The sequence below is a fragment of the Cetorhinus maximus genome, chromosome 7 (assembly GCF_964194155.1).
Source record: "Cetorhinus maximus chromosome 7, sCetMax3.hap1.1, whole genome shotgun sequence".
NCBI lineage: Eukaryota > Metazoa > Chordata > Chondrichthyes > Lamniformes > Cetorhinidae > Cetorhinus > Cetorhinus maximus.
The window spans coordinates 84,062,058-84,080,997 of record NC_135885.1 but is presented as its reverse complement, the minus strand read 5'-3'; the positions used below and the strand labels follow the sequence as shown (position 1 = coordinate 84,080,997).

Genomic DNA, 18,940 nt, shown 5'->3' with positions numbered 1-18,940 from the left:
CACATCCCGCCATAGGATGAGATTAGTCATGTTTCCCCTGGGGCTCGGGTATTTTAATACTCTAATTGATTCCTGAACACTCAGCTAAGCGTACGCAATCCAAATTTGCTGACTGATCAGGGTTTATTTTCCTTGCTGTAAATTTGGGTTCTGAATTATTTTCCACCATTTGCAGGGACTATCTTCCAATAAAAAAGAATTATCTTCATAAGATGCTCATCAAATCTCCATTTGGTTTCAGGAGGGGCAAACTTTAAGAAGCCAGTGACACATTCAATAATTCATCTAAAGAAGTAAAATTTTCAGAAGTAATTTAGCTGAGTTTTAACATATTGTACTAAATAGAGAGGATCTAGGTCGTCTTTACATAGTCTCCAATAAAAACAAACCTTCTGTGTTAGATCCAAGTGATTTTTTAAAAATCTGCCTCAATACAGTGCTTCTAGAAAGTTTTTTAAAAAATAGTGGGCTGTCTACAGGGATAAAACTCTTGTCTCTGCTAATTTTTAAAGTATATAGGGCTGGATTTTCATCCTTGAAGCGGATAGCAGGAGTCAGCAAATTCCCGGCTCGGCCCTCCCACACCCTTGACAGGCACACCCGGAAATCAAAAACCATGGGGAATGAAGTCAGGAATCCCTGAATCTGCACGCACCTGCCATTTTAAAGGGCGCTCAAGTCAGTCCAACTCATTGAAAATCCAGCTTCTAATTACTGTATTGCCAAAAGAAAGTTGAACTGTTGATGTAACCTGGAGGCATTGTTCCAGTGAAGTGATGGACTCTTGCTTCATGAAATAATGAATAATACCCTCCAGCAGGAGAGAGTTGAGTGTATATTGACCTTGTATATCAGTGAGGAAGCCAAGGATTACTAATCTATGTATTTCCTGATCAGCAAACCTGCATGGAGGTTAAATAGATTAAATTTATGGAATTAAAAGCAAGCTTTAAATGATAGAGAATTTCTACCAATCGTCTGTATAATATTTGTAACACTTGGTGAGTATCAAACTGCTAAATGCTTGTAGCTCCATGAATTTTCTAGGGGTTGATAATTAGTTAGGCCTTTAATTGGTCCCTTGTGCCCAGTCTCACCTTTGTCCTTTGGTGACTTCCAAACTTTATGCTTGCTACTTCAGCTAATTACAGATTAAGAATAGAAATGTAACTGTCTTCCAGACTCCATGTAATTAATCATTTAAAATGATTTCTCGTTCTCACTCATCTTTCCCTATTACTTAAATCTCTACCTTATTGCCCTCCCCATTTAAATATGTATACTCTTTTTTTTAAAAGGGAACTTCCTGGCACTGTAGCTGAGGGCCTTTTTGGAGGACATGATTCAGTTTCCATACTGGAGCCTTTATCTGTAGTTAGGTGATCACAGGTCTGATGCATTAAACATTCTTTTTAGAAATAATGAAAGCCCTCAACTGGTAGAAAGGAGAGTGCAATCTTCTTGAAGTATACATCCGAATCCTATTTTATGATAGATTTTCAGAGCTGGGGAGGTCACTTTTTTCAAGCCTATAAGTAGAAAAATCTTTGGATCTTGGACTAGGGCTGTATGCTTTTTAATATTTTCATCCAGAACCCAAGAGGAAGATATACTAGTAGGAATCAAATAAGAGTTACTTGCAAAGCACAACATCAAGGAAAGGAAACTGGTTTGGATCATTGACCTAAGCTCTCTGTTGGTTTTGGGTTGGATGAGGTTCCTCTTATATGGTGAGTGACTTGGACATGGGCTGTGTTAAGTTTTTCTTAAAAACTATTTATTTACAACCAAAACCACATGGTAAGAAACATTAGTCTCTTTTCATAGACTGTTCTGTGACCTGCTGCTTTGGAATCCCTTGGTCATCTGATCTGATGTCATGCTTACAGCATCACTAACATATTGTCTAATTAACAAACATTAACCCTTTACTCAATAGAAACACTTTTTTTCCTGGATAAAAATTCTACACTAATCCTCTGGTAATCTCTGCGTGATCCCATGGGTCATGAGTTTGTTTTTCCTTTCAGCATAATTTCGAAAGACATCTCCTTTTACCAAACATGTACTTTCCATCAATTAATTTCAGGACAATAGTTCAGAAGGTTATTCCCTTTTCTTATTTGTGCATTTTTCATTTTCAGAATGTTGCATTAAGTTCATAACTCTCCCATACAGGAGATATCACAAGAATTTAATTCTACAGCTTCTAATTAAGCAAAATCTTATTAGCTGAAGTAATTTAAGCATTTGGTTTCTCAATCTTGGCCAGAATGCCATTGTCCTCTAATCCAGAATAGCTCTAAAATATTTATTTATTGGCTTGTAGACTTTGGATTCGGTCAGTGAATTGGAGGCTCTTATGGAGAGAATGAAGAGACTTCAGGAGGAGAACGAAGAGGAAGAAGCATCACAAGAAGAGATGGCAACACGTTTTGAAAAGGAGAAGAAAGACAGCCTTTTGGTAGCCACTGGAGGTAATTCAACTGTTAATTGCAATCTTATTTTTAGAGAAGTTAGCAATTCTGCCCCTCAATGATCTTTCCATATTGATCAAGGTTGGCTTTCCAGAGTAAGACAAATAATTTCATAGAACTATCGTACATGTTTGCACCTTGCAACCCCCTCAAGCCAATCTGACTTTCACCCCTAAAAAGAAGTTTGCATCCAGCTACTGGGTCAACTGCTTGTCATTAGGTGATAGGAATGTAATGATTAAATGATAGCCTTGATGGGGAATTAAAATTTTCTATGTATTGCTGTGAAGGACTATAGTTGCCATATTGTAGTTGTGTAGATTGCGTTAATTGCCAATAACATGCCCAGCTTTAGGCAGTTATATGTTGGCCTGAGCATCTTAATTTCATAATGATGAGTTTGGAAAACAGTACACATACTTTTGCAATTTGTTTTGAAATTTTTAAGGTTTCTTTTTATGCATGCAAATTGTACATCTTTTGCATGCCATTTTGAGTTTGAGAAGCAGCTCTGTCTTGTGATTGTTTAATTAAAGAATTATATCGCACAGGGGAGGACATTCAGCCCATCCCGCCTGTGTCAGCTCTTTGAAAGCTATCAACTTGGTCCCACTCCCTTGTTCTTTCCCCATTGTCCTGCAAATGTTTCTTTTTTTGAAGTAGTTATCTAATTCTCTTAAGTTATTATTGAATCTGCTTCCACTGCCTTTTCAGGCAGTGCATTCCAGATCATGATAAACAGCAAAAAACAAAAAAAATTATTCTCCTTCCGATTTTTTTGCCAATCATCTTAAATCTGCAACCTCTGGTTACTGATCCTCCTGCCAGCAGAAACCAGTCTGAAAAAAATGCAGATAAAACAACAAAAGGCCTTAAGTGGTAGTATGAATTTTAGTGAGAACAAATGATGATGACTGTCTCTAAGCCATGTCATTCGGTCAATTGCAGCCAGCAGTGACGTAATCCTTTACTTGAGTTTGTACACAGTCAAGCTACTTGTCAGTTTAGTGGGAATCCGCAAATTACAAACTAAGATATTTGCAAATTTACTTAATTACACTGTTTGGTTATTGCCGTCTTCAGTCATTATTTCAGATTGCTTTGTGGATGTAATGTTCTCCATGTTGACTAGCATAGGAACAGTTTAATTATTCCAGTTAAAACAAATGCACAATGTGTTTAAAACTAAACCATGTATTATATTAATTTCTAACTGACTCTGAACTCTTGAATCTTGAGATAAATACAAAACTGTGGCCTTCCAGTGACCTGTGTTTATTCAATGAGCCAAATAAACCAAGGCAATCCTAGGTCTGATCTTCGATTTATCTCAAAATAGCTGGTCTCTAGGGACTACATTTTGTCTCTGTTCCTAGGGTTAAGGGGAAGAAATATCAACCAACTGCTGGGATTACATGTGTCTGGATGACTGCTGGTGACTGGATTGGGGTCAATTGTGTCATCATTAGTATCAAATAGCATTCTGACACTCGCTGTTTAGGCTAATAGATGGATAATAATCGCGTGGGCAAGGTCACAGACGGTGACATTGCCCTTGTAGAATCAACGCCTGAATAATTGTCGGTACCTTCAGAAGAGATGGGAAGGAAATAAAATATACTGTCCTCTTGCCTTACAAACTAGGATAGAATAAAACATGATCTGTCTCCAGCACCTTTACATCATTCTGCTAACTAACAATTCAAAGCTAGTCATGCATTCACAGAATCTTCACAGTGCAGAAGGAGGCCATTCAGCCCATAGAGTCTGCACTGGTTCTCTGAAAGAGTGCTCCACCCAGCCCCACTCCTTCAAGCCATCCCTGCAACCTTGCACATTCCTCCTTTTCAGATAGCAATCCAATTCCCTTTTGAATACCTCGATTGAACCTGCCTCCACCACCCTCTCGGGAAGTTCATTCCAGACTCCAGCCACCCTCTGAAAAAAAATGCCCTTGCATTTTTACTCCTTTTGCCAATTATTTTGAATCTCTGCCCTCTCGTTCTTGATGCTCTTAAGTGGGAACAGTTTCTCGTTATTTACCCTGCCCATACCCCTCAGGATCTTGAATGCCTCTATCAAGTCTCCTCTCAGCCTTTTCTCCAAAGAAAACAGACCCAACCTCTCAAATCTATCCTCATAGCTACAGTTGTTTACCCCTGGAATCATTCTTATGAATCTCCTCTGTAGTCTCTCTAATGCCTTCACATCCTTCCTCAAGTATGGTGCCCAGAACTAGGCGAGTACTCCAGATGAGGCCTAACTCGTGTCTTATACAAGTTCAACATGACCTCCTTACTCTTGTACTCAATGTCCGTATTAATAAAGCCTAAGGTACTATATGCTTTATTAAATTCCCTCTCAACATGCCCTGCCATCTTCAATGACTTATGTACATATACACTGAAGTTCTTTTGTTCTGCAGCTCCTTTAGAGTTTCTCCTTTTATTTTATACTGTCTCTCCATGTTCTTCCTGCCAAAATGAATCACTTCTCACTTCTTCTCTGCATTGAACTTCATCTGCCACTTGTCTGCTTCTTCACAAAATGTTTGTTTAAGCCTTTTGCTTGAAGCCTCTTTAAAGCTGACCCAATCTAAAACATTTTGTTTTCACTGAGTTTTCTGGGTTTCATTTTAAAATGAAAAGTATAATTGACTAAGAACAATAGGAGGATAAAGAACAACTTGAGTCCTGTTGCATTCATATGTTTTCAGGTTTGCGCAAAAGGTTTGTCTTCACACTGCCGACTGAAGTCTTAGGTGCTAATTGTTAACTAATTTATGAAATTATGCTTGTTAATTAATTTGAGAAAAGGGCCGATATTCAGAAGAAAAGGTGCTTTTCAGTGTCTTGAAGCATAGCAACCTCTTTGGTTTAGCATTTAATCCAATGGTAGAAGCATGGGGAAATTAGATACAAGTAGCTCTGAGGCATAGTTCTGTTTTGAATTGGGGGCCAGTAGACTGGAACTGGGTGTGAGCCTACCGTAACGAGAACAAATACCACTACAAGTACTATTTCTCTCCCACCACCTCCATCTGTATCCCCCACCGCCATGTCCACCTCAGAAGGAGGGAACCACTAATGCTTAACAAGTGAGGAGTTTTAAATGATTTGATTTGTGTCATCACTGAAGCAGATGCAGTGCCCATCAGTTGTAGAAGGTTTTGATCAAACTGTTGAATATCATGACTTGTAACATCCTCAGCTGAAGCAGGCATGCCAGATGTACTTCAGGGGCACTGGAGTAACACTAGGGCTCAACATGGCAAAGAGTTGGAGCCTTCTCCATCTTCAAATTTTGAGGCAGAATTTTGGCTAAAGGGAAATGAGAGCTTGCAAAAGAACAGGATTAAAAAGTAGCTGATGGAACTCTACATGGGGACAGTTATCCTGGAAAGAGGTATTTGTCTGTGATGTAGAGCTGAAGTTACTTGAGTACAATTGAATCAAGCTATTGGTCCAACATCGTGATGCTAGTTAATAGGCTGGTTAAACTGTGTCAGCTGTGGCTCAGTTCATAGCACCCTCGCCTTTGAATCAGAGGGTTGTGGGTTCATGTCCCACTCCCGGAAACCAAGAATTGTGATTGTACTCAAAAGAGTTGCAATCTGTGACTGTTGATAACTCGAAAAGAGTATCAAGAAGAGCAGGAGGCGTGTGAAGTGAGAGGAAAAAGGAATCTAACTGTGACATCACAAGAAGGCCTCAAGTTGATTGGTGTGAGTATTGTAGCTTTGCTTACCTTTCTCCAAAATTAGGAAATTAGACTAAAGATATTTATAAAGGCTAAGTAAAGTATTTCACTTAACCTCCATATATTTAAGTGCCAGGAGAAAAAGAGAAGTGAGTAGCTGGTGAGTTTTTTTTTAGTAGTAGATTTTATTAAAATATATATAGAGGAATGGCAGGGCAGCACTGGCCCCTAAGTTCACACCCTGTTGCATGTGTGAAATCCCAAGACATTTCCCATGTCCTGGATAACGATATGTGCAGGAAGTGTTGTATGATGCAGCAGCTAGGGCTCTGGGTTCTGGAGCTTGAGGAGCAGGCGGTGCAGGTGGTGTCACTGCGGCACACCATGAGGTTGAGAGCTTTGCATAGCATGTTTATAGATGTGGTTACTCCACAACTTGAGAATGCAGGGAGAGGAGGAATGGGTGACCACCAGGCAGTCAAGAAGAAATGGGCAGTTTGCGCAGGAGTCCCCTGAGTGCATCTCACTTTCCAACAAGTATTCAGTTCTGAGAACTGATAAAAGTGATGATTCATCTAGGAAGTGCAGCCAGGGCCAGGCCTGTGACACTGTAGCTGGCTCAGCTGTACAGGGTGGCATGAAGAAACTGAAAGAACAATAAGAGATTTGGTAATTAGGGGAAGAGATTGGCATCTCTGTGGCCACAGATGTAAATCGAGGATGGTATATTGCCTTTCTGGTTTGAGAGTCAAAGGTGTCACTGAATGGTTGCTGGGCACCCTGAGGGGAAAAGATTGAACAACCAGCGCTCATGGTCCACATCAGTACAAATGACATGGGTAGAAAGAGGGATGTGGTCCTTCAGTCAAAATTTAGGGAGCTCGATAGGTCCTGCTTGCTAATTTCCTCATAAGTAGCAATCTCTGAATTACTCGCAGTGCCACAGGCAAGTGAGTATAGAAATGAGGGTGGAGCAGAAAATGAGTGGCTGGAGGGCAAGCTTTAGATTTTGGGGCATTGGGATCAGTTCTTAGGGAGGTGGGACCTGTACAGACTGGAGGGATTGCACCTAAACAGAGCTGGGACCAATTTCCTTGCAGGGTGATTTGTTATTGGGGAGGGTTTAAACTAACTTGGCAGGGGTATGGGAACCAGGAAGTAATGGTAGAGAGGGATACTAAGGTGCAAAGAATATTAGGAGTGACAGATGGCACTAGAGTAGGAAATAATAAGATATTAGGTGGGTTCAGCGAAAGAGGGAAAGTAATAAAGACTAAATTAGGATTACAGTGCATGTAGGTGAATATGCAGAATGTGGTAAATAAGATACCCAAGTGGAAATGTGTTGTGGCAATAAGAGACCTGGCTCCAAGAGAGGCAGGACTGGGTATTAGATATTCCTGGATACAAGGCTTTCAGGAAAGTTAGCAAAAAAAGGAGAGGTGGCAGTATTGATAAAGGAGAACACTACAGTGCTGGCAATAAAGAGTCTCCCGGCGGGATCAAGGACGGAATCTATTTGGCTGGAGCTAAGGAACAAACAAGGTGCAGTTAGTGTTTGGTGTGGTCATCAACCAGTGGGAAAGGGTGGAGAGGAACAAATTTGCAAGGAAATTACAGAGAAGTGCAAGAGGTATAGAGTAGCTATAATGGGGGACTTTAATAATCCAAATATAGACTGGGATAGTAGTAGTGTAAGGCCAGGTAGGGGCAAGAGTTCCCAGAGTATTTTCAGGAGAATTTTCTACAGCAATGGTTCCAGTCCAACAAGAAAGGAGGCATTGCTGGACCTCGTTCTTGGGAATGAATAGAGCCAAGTGGATCAAGTGTCAGGAGGGAAACATTGATCATTGTGTCCTTTTCTATAGCCAAACTAAACCTTATGACGAGGAGCAAGCTAGAGTAGGAATAATTAACTGGTGGCAAGCCAACTTCAATTGGGTAAGAATAGATCTGGCCCAGATAAATTGGAATCAAAGATGAGCAGGCAAAAGTGTAAATGAGTGAAGGGTTGCCTTTTAAAGAGAAGAGAAGAGTTCAGATACAGTCATGGTATATTCCCACAGAGGGGTAAGGCAGGGCAAACAAATTGAGAGCTCCCTGGGTGACACACGAGATGGAGATTAAGATGAAACAGAAAAAGTGTGCTTATTTCAGATGTATAACATTATGACTTCATTAAGCCTTTTTTTTGGTCCAAACATGGACAAAAGAGCTGAAATCGAGGTGAGGTGAGAATGACTGTCCTTGACATCAAGGCAGCATTTGAACAAATGTGGCATCAAGGAGCCCTAGCAAAACTGGAGTCAGTGGGAATCGGTGGTGTGGTGGGGGGGGTGGAATTCTTCACTGGTTGGATCATACTGAACACAAATGAAAATTGTTGTGGTTGTTGGTCAATCATCTCAGTCCAGGATTTCCTCAGGTTAGTGCCCTAGGCCTATTCACCTTCAGCTGCTTCATTAATAATCTTCCCTCCATCATAAGGTTAGAAGTGGGGATGTTCGATGCTGATTGTACAATATTCACTGACACCCCTCGGATACTGAAGCAGTCCACGCCCATGTGCAGCAATACCTGGGCAACATTCAGGCTTGGGCTAATATGTGGCAAGCAACATCTGTGCCAGGCAATGACCATCTCCAGCAAGAGAGAATCTAACCATTGCCCCATGACATTCAATGGTATTACTATCACTGAATCCCCCACTATCAATCTCCTGGGGGTTACCATTGACCAGCAACTGAACTGGACTAGCCATATAAAAACTGTAGCTACAAGAGCAGGTCAAAGGCTGGGAATTCTGTGGCGAGTAACTCAGCTCTTGACTCCCCAAAGCCTGTCCTCCGTCGACAAGACACAAGTCAGGAGTGTGATGAAATACTTTCCACTAGCCTAGATGAGTGCAGCTCCAACAATATTCAAGAAGCTTGACAGCACCCTGGACAATGCATCCACCACTATTAAATATTCACTCCCTCCACCATCAACATGTAATGACAGCAGTATGTACCATCTATAAGATGCACTGCAGCTTCTTCCCCAGCTCCTTCCAAACCTGCAACCTCTAACACCTGGAAGAACAAGAACAGCAGATGCATGGGAACGCCACCACTTGCAAGGTCTCCTCCAAGCCACATGCCATCCTGAGTTAAAACTATATTGGCATTCCTTTTGGTGTTGCTGGGTCAAAATCCTGGAACTCCCTCTCTAACAGCACTGGATGTACCTACACCACATGGACTGCAGCTGTTCAAGAAGATGGCTCACCACCACCTTGAAGGCAATTAGGGATGGGCAATAAATGTTGGCCAAGCCAGTGATGCCGACATGAAAGAATGAAAAAAAAAATCCAAAGTTTGCAACAGGGCTTGCATCAACCTGGCAAAATCCAATAGTTCAAGGGATATAATAAACCCTGAGGCATGAGACACCTGTTTGTCATTAGCTTTAGTTTCAGCTCCAAGGAACTGTGATTCACCAATAAAGATTACAGTATGCTGTAAGCACAAATGAGAGTTAGAAGATTTCCAAACTGCAGCTAAGGTGTATTACCTGTGTTCATGTATTACAACCATATGACATTAGCTGGGGTTGTTAAAGGACAAAAATCAGCAAGGATTAAACCGAAAAGGCAAGCACCATAAACATGAAGTGGCAGAACAACCACTTGGCTTAAATATGTAAACAACTGCACCTATTTAACATATTTCTGGTGAGTGTTTTTAATTTTTTGTATACCATGTAGTTCAAAATGATTCATATTTAATTAATTTATTTAGTTGTATAAAATAATCAATTATTATAAACAAAACTTTGTATTCATATTGCTCAGATGGAATTGTATAAACCATTTTGTGCTTTCTGCTGCCTACAGTATTCCTTATGTAGAGATATTCTGGTGTGTGTTAACTTTAGTCATTAATAACACAATATCCTCTTATTTTCACAAGTTATTATCACTTATGTTACATTCATTTCTGACATTGCTATTTTAAATGAAGACTGTGATGAAGTATATAAAAACTGTTTTGCGCAAAGAGTATTCTCTAACTGCCAAGTACAGGCCATGGAATGAGAATTCACATTGAAAAGCATTGGGAAGAACCTTCAACAAATCTTCTGATAAATGTTGTTGAACTTGGAAGCAGATGGAGAGAGAACTTGTGGGTGCATTGAATCCTAAATTACTGGAGTTGTCCAATGGATACTTAGAATTGGATGGATATGAAGTGGGCAGTGACAGCAATTCAGAGGGGGCTGGTCATGTACGATTTCTAGGTGCAGGACCACAAATACTTAAGTAGGCAGTCGACTATTGGTGTGTAATTTTTAAGATGGTTTACTAAGAAGCAACAGTTTAGATATGATACATTAATTTTATATATTTTTTTTATAAGTATATGACCTGTAACAGTTTGTGATAACAGCATTTTGCTCTCTAGTCAAAGTGTTAGGAAACTCTTTTCCCTTGATCTCTCGATCTTCCTCCTCTGGTCCATCTTCCATCTGAAGAAGGCAGCTGCCCAATGAGCACTGCCGCCTCAGCAGCTCCTCACCAGTATGACACCAATCTATATACCCATTTTTTTGTGGGGGGCAGGATGCTGGTAGCTTACCCAGTGTCAATCATCTACCTAGCTATTCTGACCATTGGGTACAGGAGAGGTACTCAAAACGTCAGGGTGGTTACCACCCCACCCCCCTTGTGCATCACCCTGCTCGAGGTCAGCTTTTTAATTTACATGTTGCTGAGGGTCATATCCTGGTCCTCCTTAAACAACTATATAGATAAGGGGCTACAGAAGTCACTATCTTAACTTGGGAATGACAACATGAACTAAATGACCATGCCTGTTTCCACAGACTTTGTTTAAAAATTGTTGCCTTTTCAGAAAGCTTTTTAGGGGGTGTTATATCATGCAGAAAATATCTGTTTATTCAAGACCCCAAATCCTTACAGTCATGAGCTATATTGTGGCACCCTGGGTACCAAGGTTGTGAATCAGGTTCCCTACAAGAATAGGGGGATGGTCATTATGGTGGATTCTATAATCAGGCATATGGGTAGCTTTTTTTGTTTTGTTTTGCAGTTATGATCAGGAATCCCAAATATTACATTGCCTCCCTCAGCACCATGGAGTCACATCACAAAGTATGCAGAAAAACTGTAAAGGGAGAGTGAGCAGCACCATGTTGTTATCAATTATTTAAAGAATGAAATGGACAAAACAGAAAAGTCAAGGGTCAACATTCCAGAAAGTGTAAGTCAAAATTGAGGGGGTACATATGAAATACACCAACTATTTAAAACATATAAAGAAATGACATTAAAGCCACAGGGCTCATAGAGCATAAACTCATCAGGATGATGGCAGTGGTGGGAAATTAGAGCTATTTACACATGTGCAGGTATGGCTATAGTTTTAATATTCAATTTCCTTAGTTTTCATTAAAATAAAACTCTCATTTCTCCTTTGGTTCTTGTGCTATTTCTTTTAAACCTGTGTCCTGTGGTTTCTGTACCTCCTACCAGTCGAAACCAAGGTTAGGAAAACATTTTGTATGAGGTGGTGTTGTTGACACATGTAGTGCTTTGCCAAGGAATGGTTGAGGCCAAGCGCATTGCACCTTTTAAGGGCAAATTAGATGAATATTTGAAGCAGAGGAAGATCCAAGAATAGCTGGATTCATTCTAAATTTCTCAAGCAAAGACCCAGCACAGACACAATGTGTCCAAGGTCAAACCTCTTGTGTTGCAAACTTCAAAGATTCAATGCTTCTATATCCCACAAGCTAGAAAACCTGCAACAATAAATCATCAGCTTATCCAGACTGAGAAAAAGTTCCAGGCTTTCCAATGTCCCCTCCCTGGTCCCTGTGGTCTGAGTTCTGAATTTTTAAGCTTTGGCATTTTTGGGGTTCAATACTCAGTGGTTTCATTTGCTCAGATGTGTGTGTAAATTTGCAATGTGTCAAAGGTCATTACAGTTTACTGGTTTATCATATGCCCTCATATGATCATCTTTTGGAAGGCAAAGTAACTAGGCTAGATTGTGACTTTAGCTTTCAAACTAATTTATTAAACAGTGAAGATCAAGTTGCTATGATGCAACGTAGATTGTACAGAAGTAACTTGCTACTCAATAAATAGAAAGTAAGTTTAGTAAACATAATTGTAACTGCTGCACTAAGCTATATATTCTTACACGGCAGTTCTTTTCCTTTTGTTCAGTGTCTACACACGTCGCTCTCCACGGCTTCTCTCTCACACCAATTTGAACCAGTCAGGCTGACAAAAAATCTTGGAGAATATGGTTTTGGACCATGTTTGAAATTTACTTAAACTTCAAAAATGAAGTCATTATATTCAAACTAATACAGTTAGATGTTTGGATTTGAACTGACTGGTGTGTACTCACACCATCCAAAACTCCTGGCTAAGCCAAAACAACAGCAACTGTTTGAGTATTCTTTTACTGTGAGCAAAGTTATTTTTTTGTCTTTTGTGTATTGTGGCAATTAAATAAGCCAGTACAGTTGTACTTTGAACAAAACTTCATTATTGACATACAAGCAACATATCAAAAATATTCCATTACTACTATCCTGGTGTGAAGATGAAGGTTATCTTTTTAAAAATATTTTTGGAAATGTGGTGGCATTCTGTAAAGAAGGGGATGGGTGTGTGTCCATTATTAATTAAACTGGGGGAAGGTTAGCAAAGACAACTTGTCTATGGGAACTGAAAGATGTCAGGTAAAGGTGCTAGATGCATGCATTTGTACGAGAGGCTATGGTGAAGTTGGACTTCAAGTAAATAGCTTGGGTTTGAAATTTGCATAAGGACTTGAATTTTCAGCTGTTAAATTTCAAAGGGGAGTTTAGAAGTGATGAGGGTCTTTTACAATTTACAAAGGTTTCATAATTAAACAAGGGAAGGTTATTAAATTTTATTTGACCCAAAAGTGGAGGCAATAGGAAAACATGGAAGTTTTTATATTTGAAACAGTTAAGCTGAGGTGTTTGAAAACAATGTATTCAAAGATGAAAGGGGACAAAAGATATTTAAGGAAAGATGTTGAGATGAGTTGTGTTGGCTGTGTGAGGGAGATATCCTGGGACCAGCTCTGTGTTGAGAGAAGGTGTGAAATCTGAAGCAGCCATCCAGAAACCATGAAAGTCTTTGTTTCAGAAAGCAGTCTTGTTTCTGAATATTCTTGAATTTCCACAGCAGAGTGGAAGAGAGTGAGAAGTCATGTGATACACCTTTAGTAAAGTGACAGCAGTTTTGCCTTGGGTAATATTACTGGATTTTTAGAGTTAAAAATCTATAAGGGAGTGTTGCCATAAGGTGTTTGCTTGTGTGTTCTGACCAAGTGGGTTATTTTGGAGAGGTTTTGTAAAACTGTTTTAACTGTGTAACTTTAATCTTGTGTGCTCAAGTTTTTTCCCTCGTTGATAAATCCTTCAATTGTAAAATCCTAAGTGTTACTGGAATTCTATGCTTCTTGGATCAATAGGTTTCTCCTCATTTTCAGAATATATTAAAAAAAACGGTTATGATCAGTAAGACAAGTTTCCTTCTGGAATTTAGCTTGCTTAGCAAATACCATCAGCTATCATTATAACACTGGTGACTGCTGGAAAGGGGATGTCTCCATCAGACCATTGAAATACTCAGACATGCACAAATATGATAAAGTTATTTTAATGTAAGCAGTTGGTGGAACATGTTGACTGAAGAGCCAATTCCTCATATATTTTTTAAAAACGAGTCATTGTCGACATTACTTCAGGGTTTTCAAGATGTCTGAAGACATTTAGTGATGGGATTCTGAGTTTTGTATCCAGTTCTGCCATATCTGACATGGTCTCCAGTTCAGCGCACTATGGGCAGAATTTTACGGCCATCTCATGGCAGGGCTGGAAGATACGGCAGCTGTTCTGAAGCCCATTGACTTCAGCGGAACCAGAAAATCGCGTCAGCAGGAGGGGCTGTAAAATTCCGTCCTATGTTTTACTGAATCTTATCAATGTCCGATCCCCTTAAAGTGGTGGTAAATTTTGTACAAGTTTGTAAATAGAAAGGGCATATTAACTTGTACTTTTCTCCAATGTCTTTAATGTGGCATGCATGACTCTAGTAGTGAATTGATTACCGCATCACTGAAAAAATTCCATACAAGCACTTTAAATATTTTACAAGTTGTATCTTTATTTTCAGTTTTAGCTTAAGGTTGTAATGAAGATAACTGCTCATGTGTAATTTGGTTTTAAATTACAACCTTTATTGGCTAAATTTTTAGCTAGAAGTAAAACTTTTTCTTGCTTTGTCTCCAGTGTCTATTACCTGTCCATGCCAGTCTTTCAAACCAGGTTAATGTCAATTGATGGGGTAAATTTTCAACTTGTTAGGATGTAAAATTGGCCTTCTGGATCAGCTGTCTGTCATCCAATTTTCATTTGTATTGAAATCATTAGAAAAGAAACTAGATGGTTTCTGTAATGGCTGGATGATCGCCATTCCAATAACAAGTTGAAAATCTACCCCATAATCTTTCAGTATCTGCTGTTTATTATCCTGTGATAGTTTTCAAATGTTCTGTTTCTGATCAGTTCTGCCACAGTTAACATCCATATGAAGGAGTCTTGCCATGTATAAGTTACAACAGAGAAATAGGACGGAATCGTCTGGTCTCGTTGGTGGCAGGTGTCATGGCAGATTGGGGGGGGGGATCAATTCAGTGGGAGGGACAGAAATTGGTTTCATGCCAGTGTCAAAGCACAGCAGGATCATCCAATGGTGTCCACCACGTCAGAGTGTGAATCCCGCTGGAGGCAGGCATGAACCAGACTTGCATCCCGCTAATGGAATGCAAAGTAAGGCCTGACTGGAATTGTCCTAGCTCCCCCCACCCCAAAAAAACCCCAAAAATACCTGATTTACTGTTACACCGGCGGGAAAACACGGAAAAAAGTGGGAGAGGAAGATGTATGGGGTGGTGAGGGGGGGTGCCAAAGGCGTACAGGGGTGGGAGGGGCAGAGAAAACCAAGGTATCAGTGGGAGGGATGAGGGTGTAGCGGGGGGGAATGCAGCAAGTGAGGAGTTAGGTGTAAGGGAGGGAGTTCGGAGGGAAAAATGTCAGGGTGGAAGAGGGAGTGCGGATGTCCTGATGAATGTGCAAGGGAGGGGTCTGTGAAGTCAAAGAATGCCTCCTGGGGAACAAACTGAGGGTGGGTGTAAGAGGGGGCAGAGGGAGCCAGTGGGATGGGAGGGTGAGCACGCAATGGGAGCAGTAGAAGGGTCAGCGAGGGTGGTTGTTGGAGACTGAGGCAGACATGGACCCTGGGTTTGTGAAGTAAGAGGCTGGGGAGGTCAATGGGGGTGGGATTCCCAGGAAGGTAGGGAGCATGCATGTTCACCTGGACATTTGGAAAGTCAAGGTTTCAAGATGGTAGGTGATGGTGTGGTGGTGGAAGGTGATACCAGAGGGGTCGACAGTGAGGAGGAAAGGGCATGGGTGACTGGGAGAGGGGAAAGGATGGGGTTCTGACTCCTTGAGGGGAAAGGGTACCTGGAGGGACATCGAGGTGTCTTGTTTTCCCCCTCGCTTTTCCACTGCAAAAACTCACCCGTGGCTACCACGATGGAGTGCAGGTCTGCACACACCTCCATATTCTGCTGGACCAGGGTCTCCATGGCGTCCGCCATCCTCCCCATGGAGACATCCATGTATGCACATGTGGGTATGACTTCATCAGAGAGCAGGTGGACGTAATTTTCCAACTCATGCCACTCGGGGCTTCCAACAGCCTTGTGTGATGCTCCCCCGCCTTCTGCTGACTTTCCACAATAAGTTGGAAGGCTGAATCCAGAGACTCGTCATCTGACTCGGACCTCTCAGATGCCTCTTCCTCAGCAGTCCTTCGTGCTGGGGAGCTCAGCTGAACCTGCCTCTCCCTGCTTTGGCCACGTGTCCTTGCAGCAACCACCAGATTGTGAATCCGAGTCTGCTCCCGATCTCGGTCCCACTGAGGTGTGTGTGTCTCTGTGCTGGTGGAGGGTGTGGGTAAGCGCTGTGACGGGTCCTCCAGGCTGCTTATTTCCAGCTCTTCAATGGAGGAGGTGTCCTCTTTGCTGGAAGTGAGATACTGGCTGGCTGAGGGTGTCGGTCACTTGGCAGAGCTTCCTGTGAACCAAAGTAGAGATAATTAGTGCATGGCAGCAGAGTGGGCGCTCACATTTGCATTGAGGGGGATGATGTGGTGCAAGATCCTCACTTGGTTGATTGCTCCCGACCTCACTGCTACAGGCATGATCCACATCCTCGCCAGTTAGCACAATGGCATGCCCTTCAAAGTGAGTGAGGGGCCTGTTGTGGGCAACTCCACTGCAGCCTGGGACCTCCTTGCTGTTGTGAGCCAGATTCTCTTGCATGAAAACAGATGCACAGAGTGTGAGCAGGGCACATGGCACAGCGTGGAATGTTTTGTGTGGTGAGCGAAGCCATGGATGGGATGAGGATGTGAGCTCCAGAGGAAATGAGGCTGATGGAGATGTGAGGGTGTCAGTGAGAGTTAGTGGCGGTGCCCCTTGAGGTGTGAGACCCCTGTGGATGTGTGATGGGTTTGGGAGTGAGAGTTGAGTGATGAGGTGGTTGACTTACCCTGGCGGAATGGATGAGCGCATTCGTCCTCTTCCTGCACTGGACAGCTGACCTCCTCTGTGCTCTGGTGGCAATGACCACCACTGCACTGCCTCCCAGGCTGGATTGGTGACTTTGGTCAGCCAGAGCGGGGTAGAGGACATCGTGACAGCCTTCCGCTTCACCAACAGGCACTCCGGAGCGGCATTACTACATTTAGGGGCTGTAGTTTTCTTTGCTTTTGGGGCTTTCTGTTGCCTGGAGCAGTCCTGATCTGTAGATTTGAAGTAGGCTGCGCTCTGGTGCACTTTAAATATGGCGCCCAGAGTGAGGAAGTACTGAGGTCACAGTGAGGCGGGCAATCTGAATCTGCCCAGCAGCGTATTTCCTGTGGATGCATCATTACTGAGGCGGGAAGGAGGTGATACAGCATGAAAACCTGCCATTGTGGCCGGCGGATCAAATGATTTTTTTCACGCCCGCTACCGCACTTAGTGCAAACCTGGGTCAATTCCGCCCATAGTTTTCTTTCACTTCCACATGTGTCCCTGTCCGGTATGTGCATTTGGAAAATACAGTTGGATGCTACGTACTAAAATGATCAACATCCTAAACTGGCTGCACTCCTTTCACATGTTGAACATATCATTTGTATGTAGTATAAATGGAAACCTGCCTGTTTTCCTGTCAAATAAATGTGGTCTGTCAGTTATCCAAGCACTGATTTTTCTTTTTTTGGATAAATAAACAGCATTTCTCACTAATTTGTAAAGATTGCATTGTGTATGCAATATGTACCAAAGTGAGATAAATTAATCAGCTTTTCTGCATTATAGATTTTTGACAATATGGTATAATTTTACTAGATTTGGAAAAAGGTATTTACTTCAGTCCTTAGGCTCAAAACAGTGCATGGTTTAAATATGACTTAGAAGATCCAATCAGATAAATTGAGGTGCAGTTAACTTGTTTACTGTGTCTAAATATAATGAGGTGGCAATAAGGCAAATAAGATGCTGGTTAATATAGCTAAATCAGTTGTGTTCACATCTCCAGAAATTATGCTCGAGTTATGCAGTGTTCAGTTGCAGTACCCGTATTCAGTTGTCATCACGTCATAAGGGGCCTTTAACGCGTGGAGGCAATGCAGATTGAGGTCAATCCATGGTATCAGGTGGAAAAAATAAAGGAAAGAACTACACTAGGACTTTTCAACCTCAAAGGTACTTAACTAAATTAATCCTTCATGTGCCATAAAGCGAGAGGCAGATTTAAAGCGGCACAGGACAAATTTAGGTCTGGTATCAGGAAGTATTTCTTTAGGGAATGGAACTGCTTTCCAGAAGGGTAGCTGAGGCTCGGGCACAGTTAATCTTATAAACTGCTCTAATTGGAAGAGTATATGGTTGGTATTGTGGAAGGATCAGATGAACTGAGCAGATTGTGCTCAGATGAACTATTTTGTGATGACAATTCAGCACCTACAGCATTACCATTAAAGTTAATTGACTTTTTTAAATTACTTCTGATCTGAAATTTGTAAATTGGTGCAAGTGCAGATGTACTTTAGCACATGAATTATTAATATCTGCATGGTGGTAAGTTGACATCAGATTACTAAAGGTCAGGAAGTCTGCCTTTTTTTTTTGCCGTTCCATCCTAAATATTTAACAAAACTTTCCAGTTCTGCTATTGTTTTGTTTTCTTTACCATAGGAAGAGGCTGAATTTGTCCTTCATGCTTACATTACTTATGCATTGAACTTAATGACCCAACAGCTTATGAAGATGAGTTGATTCCAACCTCTTACACGTCACGATATGTAGACGACCCAAGCTTTGGGTATAAAGATTTTGCCAGGCGAGGAGATGATCACCTTCCTACATTCAGAGCACAGGTAATTTGTCTCAGATTTGTGAAGGGTGAGATTCAAGATCAATAAAAATAGAGCTCATGCTTTTCTTTCACCTTTTTGAAACTAAAGATACTGTTTTGATCGTAATAGCCAAATATATGTAGGAATGGAGTTGCCAGGATCATTCATTCTTTACAAGTGAATAGATACTCCACATTCTGATTGGGTTTCCCTATAGTCTTTGTCCATTAAAAAATAT

General features: G+C 41.3%; 1 protein-coding gene across 2 annotated transcripts in view; it reads left to right on the top strand.

Moving 5' to 3' along the window:
* Positions 1-18,940, top strand: part of LOC144682909 (sestrin-3-like) — a 109,958-nt gene that overhangs the window by 75,345 nt on the left and 15,673 nt on the right. For both annotated transcript variants that reach the window (XM_078545788.1, XM_078545789.1), the window contains exons 6-7: positions 2,330-2,477; positions 18,605-18,723. In XM_078545788.1, the coding sequence (XP_078401914.1) occupies positions 2,330-2,477; positions 18,605-18,723 (267 nt within the window). The remainder of the gene's footprint in view (positions 1-2,329; positions 2,478-18,604; positions 18,724-18,940) is intronic.